The sequence below is a fragment of the Rhinatrema bivittatum genome, chromosome 1 (genome assembly GCF_901001135.1).
Source record: "Rhinatrema bivittatum chromosome 1, aRhiBiv1.1, whole genome shotgun sequence".
NCBI classification, from domain to species: domain Eukaryota; kingdom Metazoa; phylum Chordata; class Amphibia; order Gymnophiona; family Rhinatrematidae; genus Rhinatrema; species Rhinatrema bivittatum.
Window position 1 is genome coordinate 40,987,503 of NC_042615.1, and position 21,302 is coordinate 41,008,804.

General features: G+C 43.4%; 1 protein-coding gene across 5 annotated transcripts in view; it reads right to left on the bottom strand.

The window, feature by feature from the left end:
• INPP4B (inositol polyphosphate-4-phosphatase type II B) overlaps positions 1-21,302 on the bottom strand; it is a 1,386,300-nt gene that overhangs the window by 304,115 nt on the left and 1,060,883 nt on the right. For all 5 annotated transcript variants that reach the window (XM_029598221.1, XM_029598061.1, XM_029598140.1 and 2 more), the window contains one exon: positions 12,664-12,772. In XM_029598221.1, the coding sequence (XP_029454081.1) occupies positions 12,664-12,772 (109 nt within the window). The remainder of the gene's footprint in view (positions 1-12,663; positions 12,773-21,302) is intronic.

A 21,302-nucleotide genomic window follows, 5' to 3' on the forward strand; every position in this document is an offset into this window, starting at 1 on the left:
CAAGGAACTACCTTTGTGGCTTGTACAGTGGCGTGGCGCTGCTGACCGCGGGAATGAGGGATTTGAAATATCAGAGAGAGGAAGGGGTGGGGGGAATATGTTTTTTTTCCTGTGTGTATATACATGGTCGTGTGTGGATGCACGGGGTATGACTGGAAATGCATGTTGGGTTGTCTGTATTTGGAGTAAAAAAAGAACTAAAGCAAAACTTGTTCTATGGTCTATCTCAGGGATGGCTAGGGTATCCTTTTGTGACCCTTGGAAGTAATGATAAATTGGGGGAGGGGGGGCGGGGGAGAGACTTGAGCTAGGGAATCCCCTTTCATATAATCCGTGTGAAGCTGCACGTGATGCCTGAAACACAAAGTAATGGCTAAGGTGATTGTCTATTTCCTCAATGTTAATTGTTTACACTCCCCCATTAAACACTAAAACGTCGTGACAGAACTGAAAAGGAGAGGAATTCAAATGGCCTTTTTTTTACAGGATCAGGCAAAAACACCGTGCAGTGCCTCTGAAAATCTCCTATGTCTGATATTACAATCAGAGGTCTACGAGAATATTATATAGCTTGCTTATTCTTTATTGTTAACACCACATATTTATAACCAGTGAATTTTTATGACATATGGACATCTAATGGCCCAAACAGATGTCAATATAAATATACTGTATATATAAACATATTTAACATTATTCCATAATCATGCATATCACTTGATATCATCCAGGTTTCTTTAGCTGAATTGCAAATATGTGGCCACAGAAAAACATTTATTATGCAACTTGCTGAAATTGTCATATTCCAGTTTTATTTTCAATTTCAGGGTCAAAGGTTCATACAAAAAAAAGGTATTCCAATAGGTTCACCATTAGCCCCATCAGTGGCATGCCTGTATGTGGCATCTTATGAGGAACGTCACCTATAGACATCAGGATTTTTTCAACATATATATTTTTACAAGAGATACACTGATGATCTATTTTGGCTCTGGAGAGGAGATGAAACAGAACTTATTAAATTTGGGGACTATATGAACTCCTGTGACCCAAACTTAACATTTACAATACAGTCTAGTATTTAGATATTATGATTCAGAAACATAATAATAAACTATTCCATTACAGTATATGTCAAACCTGCTGATAAAAACACTACCCTGCACTTTCATAGTTTTCACCCCGAAAATTAAAAGAAAGTATACCAATTAGCCAATTTTTAAGATACAGACACATATATACATCAATTCAAGAGTTTAAAAATTGTGCCAAGGAACTTAATAGTGAAATTTAGCAATCGTGGGTATCCCCACAAGTGAATTAAACAAGCATATAAAAGAGCACTTTATGCTAACAGAGAAAACCTGTTGGTGGTTTCACCCCGCAATCATATTAATAGACCTGTACGTAGCATTCCCTTTTCTTCTAAGGCGGGCCATATAAAAAGCATCATTCTTAAATATTGGCCCATTTTGAAATCTCTCCCGGGGTTTCACAGAGACTCCCATCTTTGCGATGAAGAAAGGGAAAAATTTGAGATCGATGTTAACACATTCTCATAGGACATCTGACACAGATAGTCAGTGGGGACAATACACATGTGGGGAGTGTACAGTTTGTGATAATGCATTAGTGATTAAATCATTTAAAGTTTCTACATTACGGTACCCTCATATCATTAAGGGGCATTTCACACGTAGTTCAGCAGGAGTTATATATGCTGTTATATGCCCCTGCAATTTAATATATATAGGACACACAAAACGGCAAATCAAGATAAGAATTATTGAACATAAAGTAGATTAAGGATGGGCAAAATAGGAGCCCCTTTGGTATCTCATTGGCAAGAAGCAAACCATCGAGTTGATGAATTGAGATTTTTCATAATACAACAATGTATTATGAATCAGCAGGGGGCAGAAAATGTGATATTGAGGAGAACAGAATAGAGGTACATCTATGTGTGGAATACAGTTACACCACACGGGCTCAATGAGGATGTTGAATGGGATGCTTATTAAGGTACGTAATCTGCTGGAATGATGACAAGATACATACTTGTACGGTCGGATGTGCTTTTGAGTTTGAAGATATTACAGCTAGTATTGAGTATAGTGTTGTGTATATGGGAATTGTGCAGTAATCTTTCTTTACTAGTTACATGGGTCATCATCTATTAGGAGTGATAAGAATTATGGGGTAGATTTTCAAAGGCTACACGCGTAACCCGAGAAAATCTGCCCCTGCGTGTGCAAGCCCCGGGACGCACGTATGTCCCGGGGCTTTGAAAAAGGGTCAGGAAAGGGACGGGTGTGGGGTCGTGGCGGCGGTCTGGGGGTGGTCCGGGCGGGTCCGGGGCGTGGCGGTGGTCCAGGGGCGGTCCCGAGGCCTCCTTCGTTGCGGCCGTGCCAGAGGTTTGCGCGCCGGCAGGCGTAAAAAATAAAGTAAGGTGCGGGGGGGGGGGGGGGTTTTAGGTAGGGCTGGGGGTGGGTTAGATAGGGGAAGGGAGGGGAAGATGGGGGGGACCGAAAAAAAAAGTTCCCTCCAAGATTTTCGGAGTGGCCTCGGAGGGAACGGGGAAAGCCATCGGGGCTCCCCTAGGGCTCGGCGCGTGCAAGGTGCACAAGTGTGCACCCCCTTGCGCGCGCCGACCCCAGATTCTATAACATGCGCGCAGCTGTGCGCACATGTTATAAAATTGGGCATAGATTTGTGCGTGCCGGATTGCGCGCACAAATCTACACCCGCTCATAAACTTTAAAATCTGGCCCTATGGGCGTGTGGGTGTATAATAGATATACAAAGTTCCTCTAGGGCGTTGGAAGCTTTGGGGTGATGTGAATTGTATAGGCTATTACCCACTACTGTGGAGTATAATCATGGTTGTGTAGAGGGATAACAGACAAAAGGGCCGATTCAGTAAAGTCTGCAGGAGAGCTTTATTTTTTATTTATTTATTTATTTTTTCTTTTGGCCCCCGCATGATAATTCCAGCAGCATGAGGCAGAGGGGACTTGAGAGAACATCGGGAGGTGAGGGGGAAGCGAGAAATGCTTGAATGTGAGAGGGACCCGATCGGGAGACCACGCCCCCCCCCCCCCCGACGTCACACAGAGCTCCGGCGACCGTTGATATGCGCCTCAACATCAGGCGCCGCGCGACAAAGCGGCTCCCCCCTTTGTGCACCCCTTTGTGTAACCCCTAGTGCATGCGCCAATTTTTTCCTGTAATCGGTTGTCTCTGTTTATTATGCTTCCTGTTTATCATTTTACCAACTATGTTAACCATTGTAATCTGAACTTTGTAAACCGTTATGATGGCTTTCCGAATGACGGTATATAAAACTCAGCAATAAATAAATAAATTTAAATTAGGTGGTGCAGTAGAAACGGGCAAAAGGAAGCGCTAGGGACACTATTATTATTATTATTATTATTATTAATAAAGGCTTTTATATACCGACTTTCTTGATATAAATCAAATCAACTCGGTTTACATCGAACAAGCAGTAACTATAACCAACCAATAACAAGAGACAATTTGTAGGAGTATAAAGTTACATTATAACAAGGATGCGTTAACTTGGAGTAGGAAATAAGAAGGGGAACGAAGATAGAGTATAATATACAAGGGAGTATATGAGGGAGGCAAGGAGCCGTCCTCATGATAACTTGTAAGCGTCCTTATGATAACTTATATACATGATTTAGCGCTTGTTTATTTACATGATTGCTGGGGACAATTCTAAGTCAGGCTGTTGGACTAGTGGCGGGGAAGGCCACTAGTCCAACAAAAGGAGCGAGTCCATAGCGCCTCCTTTTGACCCGGAGCGGTGGCTGTCAGCGGGTTTGACAGCCGATGCTCAATTTTGCCGGCGTCGGTTCTCGAGCCCGCTGACAGCCACGGGCTCAGAAACTGGACGCCAGCAAAACTGAGGGTCCGGTTTTCGACCCGACAGCCGCTGGCCATTAAAAAAAAATTTTTTTTTAAACTTTTTTTACTTTTCGGGACCTCCGATTTAATATCGCCATGATATTAAGTCGGAGGGTGCACAGAAAAGCAGTTTTTACTGCTTTTCTGTGCACTTTCCCGGTGCCGGGAGAAACTAGGACCTACTTTTCCGTAGGCGCTAATTTCTTAAAGTAAAATGTGCGGTTTGGCTGCACATTTTACTTTCTGTATCACGCGGGTATACCTAATAGGGCCATCAACATGCATTTGCATATTGAGAGCGCTATTAGGTGCCGCGGGTTGGACGTGCGTTTTCCGCCCCTTACTGAATAAGGGGTAAGGGAAAACGCGTGTTGACAATACAGTCGGAGCGCACTGTACTGTATCAGCCTGAAAGTTTGGTTGGGTTGCAGGGACCCGGATGTATTGCAAATTCAAGCGTCATTAGGGTGGAGTGGGAGTGGATTTGAGATTGACAGGCAGTGGAGGTGGTAATTTTGGATCATGGGGACATTTTGATTGGGCAGTGAATAACATTTAACTGACCAGCTGGTTGGGTCCCTAATAATAACGTAGGCACGTTTAGGGCGTGTTGCCTAATGTCGGTGAAAGGGCGTTAGGCATCGATTGTGGAGAAATGCATCACATTTGAAGAAAAAAAGTGTTGAAGTTTTACTCTTAACCCATAAGTAAATTTATATCAGGGGTAATGGAATGAGGGAAAAAGGTTAATCTTTTCGAGATAAAAAATTGTTTGGTTGATGGGTATGTATATTTATTTCAGATTTTGGTATCATGTTGAAAACCCGGGCATTAGTAGTTGGTATCATGAGGAAAATGGTGATGATACATTTTTGAGAAAGGGACGACGTGTATGAATGAATAAGTTTAAAGTGGGATTAAATACAAGTTTCAAAAAGCTAAGCAGTTGTGTCAGATCCCAGCAATGTATTGAAGTTGGTTAGCAATACATACGAAGGAATTCCTTTTTGGTTTTTCTATGAGGTGTTACAAGAGTGTGAACATTATAGATGTTAAGTTTACATTTGATACAACACTTTGAATGGATCATTAGTTAGTTTTCCATTATGTTATAGATGGGTAAATGATTTGTGGACTTCTACGGACATGGCGATTATTTGAAAATGCATGAAGACGTTAAAGAAAACATAAAAATGTGTTATATATAAGTGAATAAGGACAGAACTCTCTCAGCAATTTCCCTGATGAAGCTCCTCGTTGTGGGGTGAAACGAGGCTCTCGGGAGTTCAAGAAGTTTGAGAATAAAAGAACTTGACATAATAGAAGCAGATTGGATAAGTGAAAATAACATTTGCATCTCTCAATATAATTCTGCAAAACTATTATAGTATGTGGGGAGTTTAAGAAGTTGAGAATAGAAGAACGTGAGATAATAGAAGTACGTGAGATAATAGAAGAACGTGAGATAATAGAAGTTAAAACAACATTTGTATTATTTAACATTATTTTGTATATCTTTTTTTAGTATGTAATTGGGGATTTTCCCTTGGTGAACACATTTTAGGTGATTTGGGTGAATGTGTATTGTCAATGTGTATGTTAGGAATATGGGATGAATGGAGAGTAATGCATAAATGAATGTGAGGGTTCAAGGGTTCATTTATGTTTTTATAAGTGATATGCATGGTTATGGAATAATGTTAAATATGTTTATATATACAGTATATTTATATTGACAGCTGTATGAGCAGTTAGATGTCCATATGTCATAAAAAAATCTTTTTTTTTTTTTTTTTTTTTTTACAGGAGACACATTGGGAGGAATCAGAACATGTTAAACTTAAGAGAGAGTGGATGACACAATGTTTTTTTCTCTCCCTATTCTACTAGTCAAAGAGTGGTGGCCATCTTAGTATATGAGAATGTTCCTTTTGAATTGGGAAAGAAAATCCCTGCCATGGAAGGTCGCTATATTATCCTGACGGGAACCCTTTTTGGTACTAACGTGGTTCTGATAAATGAATATGCTCCCAATAAATATTCCCACAATTTTTTCTCACAACTGGTGACTAAACTCCTTGGGTGGGAAGGATATGCTCTTGTGGTAGGAGGAGACTTTAAAAATTTCTAGTAATCCCCTGGTGGATTGTCAACCAGTAAAAACTCCTTGAAACAACCAGGGAGATTTGGGTATTGGGTTTTTATCTCAAGAAACGGGGCTTACCGATAGTTGGCGTTTCCTGCATCTGGAGGGCAAAGAATTTTTTTTTATTCCCATGTACATAATATCTATGCAAGAATAGATTATCTGTTAATATTGGAATCTTGGTATGAAAAAATAATATCCTGTGAGATGCATGAAGTGCCCTTCTCTGACCACTCCCTGACAGTCTCTTCTCTATTAATAGCAGGCTGAAGGGGTGACAGATCTAATTGGAAAATGTCCGCTTTGTTGTATCATAACCAGGAATTTGTAAAATTCCTGCGTGAACAATGGACCGAATATTGAATGAATAATAACACTCCTGATATTAATGCCCTCATTTTTTGGAATGCTGCAAAAGCTGTCTTGTGGGGACAGATAATTGCCTATCAAAGCAAGCAAAAGAAAGAACACGTAAAAAAAAACCCAGCTAGAGCTCACAAAAAATATTGAAAGCCTCAGATGGGAACATGTGCAGAAATTGACAGATGAGCTAAAATACAATTGGCAGAGGCTCAAAGAGAGTTAGATGCATTGCTTGAGGTCAAAGCGAGGAAAAATCTACTGTACTTTCAATTCAAGTTATTTCATTGGGGAAATAAGTCTGATAAATTGCTTGCTAATTTAAAATCAATTCATCCCAAATCCTTCATCCCTCGCCTGTTTTATCAAGGAGCACAGGGGTAACCAAAATATTTTAGGGGTGTTCGAGCAATTTTTCCAAGGATTGTATTCCAAGGGGGGTGTTTCCTTGATAAATCAACAGTCTTTTTTTCATGGGGTGGAATTCCCATGGTCCTCATAAGAAGATAAATTGTTCCTTGAAGTGCCAGTACAAGAATTTGAGATACGGGGGTAATTAAAAAGTTAAACTTGGGAAAATCCCCAAGTCCAGATGATTTTGGACCAGAGTTTTATAAAATTCTTGGGGCTAAAATTACTCCGGCCTTGCAGGTAGGCACAGAGGAGGGGACGGCTGGAAGAAGGTCGAAATCTGGAAACTGTTGTTCTAATTCTGAAACCAGGTAAGGATCCAGAACGCCCTGAACCATAAAGGCCTTTAGCTTTGTTGAACCAGGATATTAAGCTAATGTCGGCTGTGTTGGCTCAGAGGTTTAATAGAGCTATTCATTTGTTGGAAAATCAAACTGGATTCAATTCAGGCTGAAACTCATCTGCAGATGGAAGGAATCAGCCAAGACAGGGTGAAGGAGGAGGGGGAGAGGGAAAAGGAGCCCTCTATGCTCTTGCTCATACTTGGATGTCTGCCTCTGGCTTCTCATGATTCAAAAGAGAGTGGGCTAATCCACGATAAGGGACAGATTTTGCAGCACTTCCAGTGGCATCAGAGGAAATAAGAGGCCCTGGCTAAATTATGGCATTTACTGTCCAGTGAGACTGACACTTAAGTAGCACTTAATTAGGATGGATATGCATCTAAAGGTTATGGGCTATTCATTTTTTTAATCTAAATGGACAGGAACTGATTCAATGAGTTGCTCCAATCATGTTCTTGAGGTGGGGTGTGAATTTCTACCTGAAAATGATATTTTGATTACCAGGTTTGCCCACTTAGAGATGTAGAAATAAAGGTCAGAGAACCTGTAGGTCATACGTTAATTATTGGACTGTCTTAATACATTTGTAACTAACGTTTAAGAGAGCAGAGTATACTCCTGAAAGCTAAACACAAATGGGGCAATTTTCAGACCCTCAGACTACAGAGACAGTTTGACCTGCACATGTGGGAAAATTACCCATGAACTGTCCTAGACCCCTTGGATAAGTTTTCCCCTTAAAAATTATAATTCAGGTATGGGATAGTTCAATTCCATGAACTGGCAGTGACATAATGGTGGCAATGAACAGTACAGCCTCTCCCTGCCCCAAGATGAACCTCCTCAACATGTAATATTAATAGTCTGGCTGGAAATGGATTGTATATGTTTGAACTGGGGAAACCTCATAAAGTGCCTAAACAGGACGATGCACTGGAATTCGTTACAAAGATTTTGTCCCATAGACCTCGACCACATCGTGTCCCCACAGAATTTTTGTTATCTCTTACACGTCTGGTTCTGTTTAACAATTTTTTTGCATTTCAACAAGAATATTTTTTACAAATACACGGGGTAGCTATGGGTTCTCCCATAGCCCCAGATATAGCAAATGTGTTTGTATCTGAATTTGAAGAGACCATCATTTACCAGTCACCCCAGTTTGCAAACATCGTTTCATGGGCGAGATATATTGATGATATATTCTTTGTATGGACAAGTACAGAAGAACAGCTATTGCAATTTCATGTTTGGCTTAATCAAGCTCATCCTTGCTTAAAGTTTGCAATCATTTATCATCACGAACAAATAGCCTTTTTAGATATTCTTATCAAGAAGACATCTACAGGAGTTGAAACTACTTTATATCGTAAACCCATGGACAAAAATAACCTGTTACGCTTTGAAAGTCACCACCCACGTCGGTTTAAAGAGGGTTTACCAGTCGGACAATTTTTCCGCATTCGTAGACTGTGCTCAGATAAACAAGATTTTCAGACACAAGCAGGACTTCTTCGACAACGTTTCTTGGATAGAGGATATCCTAATTATAGTATTAAAAAGGCATACAAGCATGCTAATTGTTCAGAAAGAGAACAATTATTAAACTATAGAAGCAAAACATCAGAAACTAGCCTGATATGTGTATTACCGCACACCAGTTTCACTAATAAAGTCAAACAAGCCATTCTGTACAACTGGCATGTACTTAGCCCTCATCAAATTTTTCATACCCCTCCCATGTTTGCATACTCAAGAGGGACAAACGTCAAACAACACGTAGTTCGAGCAGCCCCCACATTACGATTGGATTCTAACCTGTTGGGACAAGTGAAGTGTGACAAATGTAGTTTTTGTGCTCAAGCCATTACAGGCTGTGATTGGACTGATCCTGTTACAGGTACCATAGTGTACAGGAAGCAACAGGTAGATTGTAACACCGATTTTGTAGTATACGGGATCATCTGTCCTTGTCAGCTTATCTACGTGGGTCGTACCAAATGCAAGATCAGAACCAGACTCACAGAACACAAAAGCCGGCTCAAAAATAAAGATATGAAAGCACCTATTGTTTCTCATTGTGTAGACCATCAACACACGTTCGAAGACCTAAAATGGCTGATTATAGAACACGTTTCATTATCATGGCGAGGAGGTGATAGAATATCTATATTAAATTACAAAGAAAATCAGTGGATTTTTCGATTACATTCTGTTGAACCCACCGGTCTTAATGAAAAGATCGAATGGTATACACTTATTTGAAATATATGGTGAGTCTATAGCAATTGTTTGTGTTCCACGAACTGATTTTACATTCTTAGGAATTTTGGAGACAGAATATGTGATCCCGTTTCACTTTACTTTTCTTCCAATATGGCCGTTTGATGACGTACAACCCCTTTTTTGGATAGATGAGAAGTCTCTGCATTCAAAATGGCCGACATGATGATGTCAAACTCCTTATTTGGATAGATACAAGGTATATCCCCATCCAAAATGGCTCCCAATGACGGATAGATGAGAAGTCTCTGCATTTAAAATGGCCGACATGATGATGTCAAACTCCTTATTTGGATAGATACAAGGTATATCCCCATCCAAAATGGCTCCCAATGACGTCTATAACTTTTTTTGGAGAGAATGGGGGTTTCTCCGCTAATTAAAATGGCGGACCATTGACATAGATGACCATATATGTCTTCACATGTCATTTCCTTTGTTAAATCGGCGGGAAGTTTTCAGCTTTAAAATCAAGCGTTTCCGCGCCGCCTCCTGTCAGTGCCAAAGCAGCGGTATGAATACATCGCGCATGTAAGTACGTCTTTGCAAACTACTTGTTACAACTTCGAGTTAGATATTCATTTTGAAAGTCTATTGTGGGCAAAAAATTTTTTTTCATTTCATGCTATATTAGTCTAAGAGAGAAAAAGCACTCTGACCAAGAAGATATAATCACTGTGACATTTTCAGCGTCAGCACAGCACTCAATGTGAAGGAGCAAATTTTGCCATCACCTAAAGAGTGAGTTCTTAATCATCTATAAGTTGCCATTTTGTACATAGATGTATTATCACATCATGATAAAGATTGTATAACTTTGAATATTGTTTCAGGCACATTTTCACAGCTGAGTCATAGAGGTATATTCCATGCTTAAGAGTCACTCCCTGATGAAGAGGATTTACTCGAAACACTGCACTGTCGGGATTACAATACTTATTGCATGAAGTTATGTATACAATATCTTGGCGTCATAACTGTGAGTCTTTTATGGTATAACATTTAAATTTTGTATACCACCACAGCTGACTCGCACTGGACTATCAAGTTAGCCATCAGAATAATAGATTGAGCAACTTGTACATTCTGGGGTTTTCCAATGATTATAAATAACTTTTCTCTAACAACCACTAAGTTGGAGCTAGAGTCTCGTTAGTAGCCATTGGGCATATCCATATAGCCCTATTTAGGCACTTTATGAGGTTTCCCCAGTTCAAACATATACAATCCATTTCCAGCCAGACTATTAATATTTTTTGTTGAGTACACAAGTGTCTGGTATTATCTGGATCATTATTTTGAGTACCTCCTCAACATGTGCCACTACCCTCCTCAGCCGCTAGTGAAGGCCCCCTTAAAACCCCATCCCCAACAAGGTCAGGATGGAGTGCATCCCCGTCCCAAAAATCACAATCCAAGGCAAGCTTACATGATCTAAAGCTTACATGATCTAAAGCTTACATGATCTAATGATCTAGTGTTAGCCCCCCACACACCCTCCTCCCAACAAAGATCTGACCAGGCCTTTTGTGCCCCCAAAAATCCATCCCTTACCATTTCAAAGTCTCAGTCAAAGGCCCGTGGCCTCAACCACTCCAAATTCAATATGCTGCTGGCTGACCTGATGCTGTGTTTTGCATGACATGTTCCTCACAGTGTAGCATCAAGTCATCTAGCACCATTTTGAATTAGATCACAGCCAGGCCAACAGAGACACATTCTCCCCTCCTGCCATTGGCCTTTGGATTAATACCTTCGAAGTGTACGGGATAAAAGGGAAGGGTGGGATAGGGAGTGTCAGAAGGCCTGGTGAGGTCTTAGAGGGTGGGGACACTAGATAATCAGGGATCTTGCTTTAGGTTATGGGCTGGAAGGGATACTCGTCGGCCCCAGCTATTTTGGGGGTAGGAAATCTTAACTTGGACAGATTCACTGGCATCTGGGGGTGGGGGTCAAGGCTCATAGCAAAGGGCAGATCTTGGCACAGAAGGGTAGGATAAGGCTCATAAGGGGTCAAATTTTGGGTGAGGAAAGGAGGGAGATACTTCTGAGGGGAATGGTCTGATTGCCAGGTCCGGGAACGAAAGGAGGGGTTTCAGTGGAAGATTTAAGGTCTGGAGGTTGGAAGATGGGGTGATCGGGTGGTCCCATAAAGTACACGCATAGATTTGCCCTACCTTGGAGCAGCTCTGTGAAAGTAAACTAACTGAATACATTTTGAAAAATCAGATGTACTTGTAAAGTTGCCTCCCTTGATCAAACCATGGCACCAGGAACACCTGAATTATGACTGCCTAGCGAGCACAGGTGGCCATATTTAGCTGATCTGCAGTGGAAATCTTTCTAATGGTTGGGTTTAATAGCTTCAGTCCATAGTTAAATGGCTGGAATCTTTTGAAGACCTAATCCTGCAGCGTATTAAGACAATCAAATAAAAACGCAACACCTATGACGTGTTTGTTGCCCTTTTTTTTCGTGTACCTGGAAGACAAAATGAACTAAAGTGTTTTCTGGGGTCACCACACACAATTGCCCAGTGAGATCTATGAGACTCTTTAATCAGTCAAGGAATACAAGAAAAAGTGGATTAAGAAACAAGTCAAAAAGAGGAATACAGCATTTTTGAATGATAACATCGCATGGTACTGGCGGGGCTCACAAATGGCTCCATCTTTTCGAGACAGGTTGACCCAATCCTTGTTTTACCCTACATCATGCAAGAACTTCCGATTTCCCTAAGGAAAGCAAAACTGCATCTCCCTGCACGCAATGGGGCAAAACCCAGACTGGAATGGCCTGTCATGAATATGGAGTTGGTGGTTGGCATTCCTAAGAACGGGTCGGGCATGTGCTGCAGTCCTGTGCTTCGATTTAAGTCTGTCTGCCACACAATGCGGCTATGAATTCTGATTATGAGCACTTGTCTTGAATCCACTTTTCAGAGTTTAACCAAGCTGGGAGGAAAGATAAAACATAAATACAGCAGCCATTCTGCCTGCCTGCTGCTATCTATCTTTTCTACAGCTCGACATTTCATTGGAAAAACTTAGAAACGAAGACAAGGGAACATGACCTTCACAACTGATGGCTTTACTAATTACTCTTGGACAACTGACAAACAATACACCAATCTACCTAGCTTTGAGGATTTTTTTTTAATGTCCCAACTGTTGGTCAAATACTTACTTGTGCTTTTCTAATTCAAATCTACTCAGGAGTCTCCGAAGGCCGCCGTGCTTAAATCCCTGAAAGTGTGCTGCCGGGGCTCCCATGGTAATGACATCATATAGGGCATCTGGAACAAGGAAGGAAGGCGAAGCTGAAATATTGCACACAGAGGGCACTTTTCTGCTATCCCATTGCTTGTTCGAGAATGAGAGAATTACACTGGTTTAATTTGCAAAACCTGAGCAGTTATCTGGGCTCCCAGGGGGCAAAGAGATCCTAATGAATCTTCTCTCACTGCCACTTGCACACCCAACCACCTGATTTATCGCTACATCACAACTATATGCTACGGCACAAAACACCGTGCCGCAGCCCTGCACACTTAAGCAAGCTGCAGTGCAAACTGGCCATTGGCCTCAGAGGTCACTTCATCGCGTCTGTAATATGCTAATTTGTAATCATATTGAAAGCCAACCATTGCTGCTAATCATTTTAAATGAAAAGAGTATTTTCCGGGAAGAAAAAAGAATGAAAGACTCAAAACATTCCAAGAAACAAGACTATTTGCTCTCTTTTTTACTTCCTTTGCATCAATTGTTTTGTGTACACAATCTGTCACAGTGCTCCAAAATGTCTTTCAATAAGTATCTGATCCAACCTGTGCAACATCATAGAGAAAAAATGCCCAAGATATGTCTCTGCTTAACTCGCTTTTTCCATGTCTAAAATAAAACAGCGGAGTAGATTTTCAGTAGGGCCCTCAGTGACCAAACAGCCAGCTAACTTTGGTAAGTTTGTGGCTGAAAATTCATCTAAAGATAGCCTGCTATCTTTAGCTGTGTCCCTAACCTAAACTTAGTTGGGTTCCTAAACCTAGCTGGCTGAATTTAAACCAGATATCCCAGTGCACAGGACAGGGAGCCATTCCATTTACTAAGCTACGGTAAGGCTTTACTGCACAGTAAATGCGTTGCAAATTCTGAGCATTATCCATCCCCTGAAAAAACCTGCACAACCTGTATATTAAAATGAGCTAATTTGCATGCAAATGCATGCAAATTAGCTCATTACTAAAGTAATAAAATATTACAGCTTGCAGTTGAATCCACAAGCCGAGGAAAGTTAGTTACAACTGAAGAGATGTAGCTAACTTTTCCCCGGGAGCACTGAGATGCTAACGCACGTCTTGATACTCCCGGGATATTTCTTAAAGGGGCCGTGCATCCCCGGTGCTGCCCCCAGGCCTGAGTGTTGGAATCCTATAAGGGTCTAACGAGACTCTTTCTCCCACCCCCTCTGCTGCCCTCAGATGTGCCGCCCTCAGGATGTGGGGCCGCAGTCTTGTGGTGCCACCATGCCATGGAGTTTTCCCCTCTGGGAAAAATACCACGGCTTAGCAAATCTACCTCGAGCCAGCTTACCCTGAAAATTTATGTTATCCAGCTAAGCAGCTCCCCCAGCCACGATTCCATTTTGGCCCTGGGAGTGCCCAGAATTTGAGCAGTTAAACCTAGCTGCCTAATAAAATTAGGCAACTAGATTTAGCCGTCCTGGTCAGGGCAATCACAAAGGGTGGGAAAGGCGGCCGACAAGCCTGTGCATCGAGTTGGTAGTGGTGAGTCACTCTACGAACATGTAGCTTTATTTTGCTTTTAGCTCTAATTACCCCCGTCTCTTATGGATAACAATTATTATTTCCTTTGCTTTTATTTCTTTGCTGTATCCAGTGTAACATGGATGTCTTGTTTTCTTAACTTAAATTTCATTTGAGATTAAAAAAATATATATGAAACTGCAAAAGAGAAGGGGACGCTGAAAGCAACCCTTGCCTGGGGCACAGATTTGTCCAGTGACTACTCTGACTCTGTGGAAATAGATTTTAAAAAAAGAAGATCATATTGCCTATCTCCGTAGATAGTGGGGGCTATTTCACCTTGGAAATCTACCCCTTGAATTGCAGTTTAATTATCTCCTGATGCCCTGGCACAGAGTTCGCGTTACAGCCTGGAGACATGTCGTGTTTTCATTTTCTTTGGGTGAAAAATCTCTCTGCAGGGAGAAATATTGTACTGTACCAATGAGTCACTGTTAATGGAAAGCTGAAGTCACTGTGGACTGTGCAATATTTCACAAAGCACGCATGGCCAGCACATCCGTAGGACTCGCTTTTCAGCAATTAAAACCCGTTCTTTATGAAATCCTCAGTGCACCTCACTGCAATCAGCTTTCAACCAGTCACACGAGTGGTTTCCCCTGCGTCAGATCTGACTGGTCCCCATTGTGGTCAGGTCTGAGACAGTAGGAAGCAGTTTCGTAATATTCTTCCCACTAGTGACGCTCCCAGGGGGAGGGAACCTTAAGAAAATTGTAATGGAAGCATCTTCAATGCAGTTCTTTGAAAGGAAAAAAAAGGGACTGCAGACCCCAGAAGGTCTGGAAGAATGAAAATTATCTGGTTACATGTACCTGGATAACTTTAGGTTTAACTGGCTATATTCAACGCAGAGCCGGTTAAGTGGCTGAAAACATTAATAAAATAAAAATCCTGGAAACCCCCCCCCCCCTTATTCCCACTTGCAACACCCACTCTGCACCCCTAAAAACCCCAGACTGGATGACAACATTTTGAAAAATGGTTCTCATCACCCATTGCCCCTATCATGTGATAGGGGTTACCCAATGGGAATGGTAGTCCTTGTCACATGATAGGACAAAGGGCAGCCTTTATTTTGAATAATAGCACCCGGCGGGCCCAGGTCTCCATTAGAATAGCAGGGATATGTTGATGAGTCCTGGGAGGCTTGGGCGCATCAGCTAGTGGGATGGGTGAATATTTAAATAAAAGGAAAGGGTTGGGGGGGGGGTCCTGGGAGCATTTGTTTTTTAAATAATGAAACAAAAAACCCAACAATACGAGGGAAACACGAAATTGCTTGTTCACAAAACAAGGCGCCATGTGAAATTAATTTTTTTTTTGTGTGTATACCCCAGGAGGTATTTTCCTGTCCCCAGAGACCTTACAATCTAATAGACCAATGCTATATCGTGCACTGAACCTAGTGAACAGGCTAACGAGCTCTTGGACATGTGTTTTGGACGCGCTAGGCTAACACCCGATGCAATAAGGGAATTAGTGCATCCAAAATGTGCATCCAAACCAGCGCATAGCTAATAGCGCTCATCACATGTAAATGAGGGCAATCAGCTGTAGAGGAATGTAGATGGGTGGATCCTTGGGCCGATGGCAGATGACTGCGCCCCCAGGAGGATATCCTGAGAGGGACCACCGGCTAGGCTTGAGTACGGAGACAGACACAGATAATCTTTTATTAGACAGGTTAGTAGTACCACCAGAGGTGGCAGTAGTGAGCTGATATGCCCGACAGGGCTGAAGTCCCTCAGGTACTGGAACAGTGATCCCAGGGTTGCTGAGCTGTAGAGAAACTATAGATAGTGAGTAGACAGGGTAAGCTGTGTTCATAGCCAGAACTGGATGACAAAACTCACATAAGGTCTTTAGGAAGCTCAGTAGCTGGAAAAGGTTAGGCCCTCGAGGAGCGAATATCTGATTCCAGGGAAAGCTCTGAGAGAACATAAGAACATGCCAGACTGGGTCAGGACCAAGGGTCCATCAAGCCCAGCATCCTGTTTCCAACAGTGGCCAATCCAGGCCATAAGAATCTGGCAAGTACCCAAAAACTAAGTCTAGTCCATGTTACCGTTGCTAATAATAGCTGTGGTTATTATATGTCAACTTAATTAATAGCAGGTGATGGACTTCTCATCCAAGAACTTATCCAATCCTTTTTTAAACACAGCTATACTAACTGCACTAACCACATCCTCTGGCAACAAATTCCAGAGTTTAATTGTGCGTTGAGTAAAAAAGAACTTTCTCTGATTAGTTTTAAATGTGCCCCATGCTAACTTCATGGAGTGCCCCCTAGTCTTTCTATTATCCGAAAGAGTAAAAAACCGATTCACGTCTACCCGTTCTAGACCTCTCATGATTTTAAACACGTCTATCATATCCCCCCTCAGCCGTCTCTTCTCAAAGCTGAAAAGTCCTAACCTCTTTAGTCTTTCCTCATAGGGGAGCTGTTCCATTCCCTTTATCATTTTGGTAGGCCTTCTCTGTACCTTCTCCATCGCAATTATACCTTTTTTGAGATGTGGCGACCAGAATTGTACACAATATTCAAGGTGCGGTCTCACCATGGAGCGAGTCAGAGGCATTATGACATTTTCTGTTTTATTCACCATTCCCTTTCTAATAATTCCCAAATTCTGTTTGCTTTTTTGACTGCCACAGCACACTGAACCGACGATTTCAATGTGTTATCCATTATGACACCTAGATATCTTTCTTGGGTAGCAGCACCTAATATGGAACCTAACATTGTGTAACTATAGCATGGGTTATTTTTCCTTATATGCATCACCTTGCATTTGTCCACATTAAATTTCATCTGCCATTTAAATGCCCAATTTTCCAGCCTCACAAGGTCTTCCTGCAATTTATCACAATCTGCTTGTGATTTAACTACTCTGAACAATTTTGTATCATCTGCAAATTTGATTACCTCACCCGTCGTATTTCTTTCCAGATCATTTATAAATATATTGAAAAGTAAGGGTCCCAGTACAGATCCCTGAGGCACTCCACTGCCCACTCCCTTCCACTGAGAAAATTGTCCATTTAATCCTACTCTCTGTTTCCTGTCTTTTAGCCAGTTTGTAATCCACGAAAGGACATCGCCACCTATCCCATGACTTTTTACTTTTCCTAGAAGCCTCTCATGAGGAACTTTGTCAAATGCCTTCTGAAAATCCAAGTACACTACATCTACCGGTTCACCTTTATCCACATGTTTATTAACTCCTTCAAAAAAGTGAAGCAGATTTGTGAGGCAAGACTTGCCTTGGGTAAAGCCATGCTGACTTTGTTCCATTAAACCATGTCTTTCTATATGTTCTGTGATTTTGATGTTTAGAACACTTTCCACTATTTTTCCTGGCACTGAAGTCAGACTAACCGGTCTGTAATTTCCCGGATCTTCCCTGGAGCCCTTTTTAAATATGGGGGTTACATTAGCTATCCTCCAGTCTTCAGGTACAATGGATGATTTTAATGAAAGGTTACAAATTTTTACTAATAGGTCTGAAATTTCATTTTTTAGTTCCTTCAGAACTCTGGGGTGTATACCATCCAGTCCAGGTGATTTACTACTCTTCAGTTTATCAATCAGGTCTACCACATCTTCTAGGTTCACCGTGATTTGGTTCAGTCCATCTGAATCATTACCCATGAAAACCTTCTCCAGTACAGGTACCTCCCCAACACTGAAGAAAAGAAATCATTTAATCTTTCCGCGATGGCCTTATCTTCTCTAAGTGCCCCTTTAACCCCTCGATCATCTAACGGTCCAACTGACTCCCTCACAGGCTTTCTGCTTCGGATATATTTAGAGAAAGTGGTGGTAACTCACAAATGTCTGTATCTGCAATAGCATCAAGGATCGTAAGTGTTACGATCCCCCCTGTTGCTGCGCTACAGGAGGTATCTCACCTTCCCTCCGGAGGCCGCTCCGAAGCCAGGGCCTCACCTGTGCACCATCCAGGACTTGCTCCAGAGCCTGGGAGGCCTAGCTGTTCCTGAGGCCTGCCTGAGGCTTGCTTGGCTGCGTTTGGACTTCCTGGTTCCGGCCACGCCCTTCTCCCTAGGGGCCGGCCCGCGGCTCTCCACCTTAGTTATAGGGCCAGCGAGGGGCGGTCCAGGTAAACTCCTCCCAGGGAGTTGCCTACATCCTGCAGTATAAAAGGACTCTCATTTCACTTCCTACTGGCCTTCGGATTGGGCTCCACAGTTGCCTGTGACCTCTCCCGATCCAGGTCCACCATGGTCTCCTGTGTCTGGATGGCTTCGTGTTCAATGTCTTCTTGTTCCTTGTTTCCAGTCCTGATGTCTGTTCCGGATGTTCCTGATGTCGGCCTTCGGATTGGGTTCTACAGATGCCTGTAACCTCTCCCGATCCAGGTCCTCCGTGGTCTGCCTTGCTTTGATGGCTCCTTGTCCTGTCTCTGCCTTGATGTCTGCTCCTGATGTTGCCTGATGTCTGTTCCTGATCCAGTGCCTTATCCAGTTCCTGATTTTCCCAGATGTTCCTGCCTTGAGCTGCCTGGAGTGCAGCAATCCTCCGCTTCTTCTTCCTGTGCTCTCCCGTTCTCAGCGTGGTCCGCGACCAGCCTTCCTGGGCTGTGTAGGGCGCGTATGGGATGGGGTGGTCCGCGACTCAGTCCCGCGGGTGGGCTAAGTAGGGCGCCCTGAGGGACAGTGCCCATGTCTTCCTTCCAGCCCTCGTCTCTGATGTCTCTGCACCAGCCCTTGTCTCTGATGTCTCTGCACCAGCCCTTGTCTACGATGTCTTCCGTGTACTAAGGACTCTGTCTGCCCTCGTCCTCTGTCCGGCCTGCCGCCCTTTGCCGTTACCCAGCGGCAGGTCCGAAAGGGCTTGGAACAGTCGGAGGACCGTTCATCAACCAACATTGCGTTGCTAGTTGCAATGGGCGTGCAGGTCCGGCTGAGGGTCAGACTCCGCTCCTTAACCCCTGCTTCAGTACCCGCCTGGCTCACCATGCCTGCACCGGCTCACCTCCCACGGTGTGGCTGGGGCTCCTCCCTAGCTCTCGCCGTGGCTCAAGGGCTCACACCATCTGCTCTAGAGACGGCCGTGCTCCTCGCGCCTACGATAGTATCCGAGGGCCTCCAAACCCTCGGCCCGTCAGCGGCGTAGCGGACGCGCCTGTAACAGTAAGAGGCGATGTTCTTCCACATATCTCTCCCTATCCAGAGTCGGCAGGGAAATTTATTGATTCAAGTGAAAATCTGAGACCACGTTTGGCAGAAAGGATGAAATAGTACACAACGCTCCAGCCTAGCTCCAGACCCAGACCTCAGCTTTGCCTGACTATGCTCCAGACTATCTCCAGACCCAGACCTCTGCTTCGTCTGACCACGTATTGCCTATCTCCAGACCCTGACCCTCACTTTGTCTGACTTCACTATTGACGTCTCCGTGATCAGACCTCAGCTTCGATTGACTACTCTATTGACTTCACCATGACCAGACCTTAGCTTTGATTGACTACAATATTGATTATCTCCGTGATCAGACTTCAGCATCGCTTGCCACAGCTTCTGGATTGCCACCGGCCCTGACTCAAGCCTACTATTGGACGCCTCTTCTGCCTACTCCCTACACGTGGACTTATTAGGCTTTGGCTACCTTTGCTCGAGCAGTCTGCCTTTGTTCATTGGTGCCCGAGTTTCCAGAACCTTACTCAGTCGAGTAGGACTACACCATCCCTCATCTGCTGTCTCTGGGCTAAACCAACTTCTCTTGCTATTCAATCTCGAGGCCCACCTACGTCCTGCCAGCCCCGGCACCCAAAGGCTCAACCCGCGGAGAACAAGGGCTGGTATAGGTGAAGTTCCAGTGGCCTCTGCCTATCAGCCCACTCCACCTGCCGACAGTGGGGATCCGCAGGTCCTTACCTACGAGTTGCGTCAACCCCACCTTGGCCCAAGGGTCCACCTCCGATGCAACAGTTAGAGGGATCGCCAAGCTGAGATGCCCGAATATGGCAAGCAGCACAAAGGGCAAGGCGCTTAGGCATTTTTGCTATCGGCGCCATAGTTTAATAGCACACTCTAAACAGACGTCTAAAGCAGTGTGTGCCCAGCTGTACTCACAATAGACACTTGTAAAACATAGGTGCCCAAACATTAGGTGCTCAAAAGCTAGGTGCCCAAAAATTAGGTGCCTAATGTAATATTCAGATAGACGCCCAACTTGAGCATCCATCTAGACGCCCAACTTGAGCATCCATCTAGACGCCCAACTTGAGCACCCATCTAGACGCCCTGAAGTGCACTACAGTGCATCCAGCTAGGCGCCCCCATGTGCAAAAGTGAGTACTCAGGTAGGCGCCATTATGCACCCAACTGAGCGCCCCTCTAGGCGCACAACTAGACACAGCCAGGCATGCAAGCGCGAGCCGACGTACCTGAAGAGGGTAGCCTGCCGTGACTTATCATGTGGCGAAAAATCTAAGCCTAAGCGTGGGGCCTAGCCCTGAAGGCTGCTCAACCCACCAAGCTTCCCGAGTCCTCCAAGATTCTCTGGAGGCGGGAATGGATGTCGGATTGGCACGCCAAGCATGGAGACCGGAGGGGGAATGAATCCCTAAAATGAACTCCCCCTCTTTTTATTTAAAATGTTTTTTTTTAATACTCTTTACCTGAGCTCAGCCTGTCCCAGCCAAATACAGCATTGGTCTACAGCTGCGGGGGGTGGGGGTGGGGGGGGGGGGTGGCAGAGGGCATAAACCTTCGTGCTAAGCTCCCTGCACCCGCTTGCCTTTCATCTTTTTTTGTTTTTATTGCTATGTCCATGCCTGCAAAAAACCAGCTACTGAACCTAGGCACTCATCTGAGGGAAGAATTTGAAAAATCACCCCAGAAACTCAACTGAGGGAGGGACCATAAGTTATCACCACAGGAGAGTGGGGCAATACTTTTCTTTCTTCTTTTCTCCTTCTATAAAAAAAAATGTAAGTCATCTCCAGTAGGGAGATGCATGTCAATCATCTGCTGG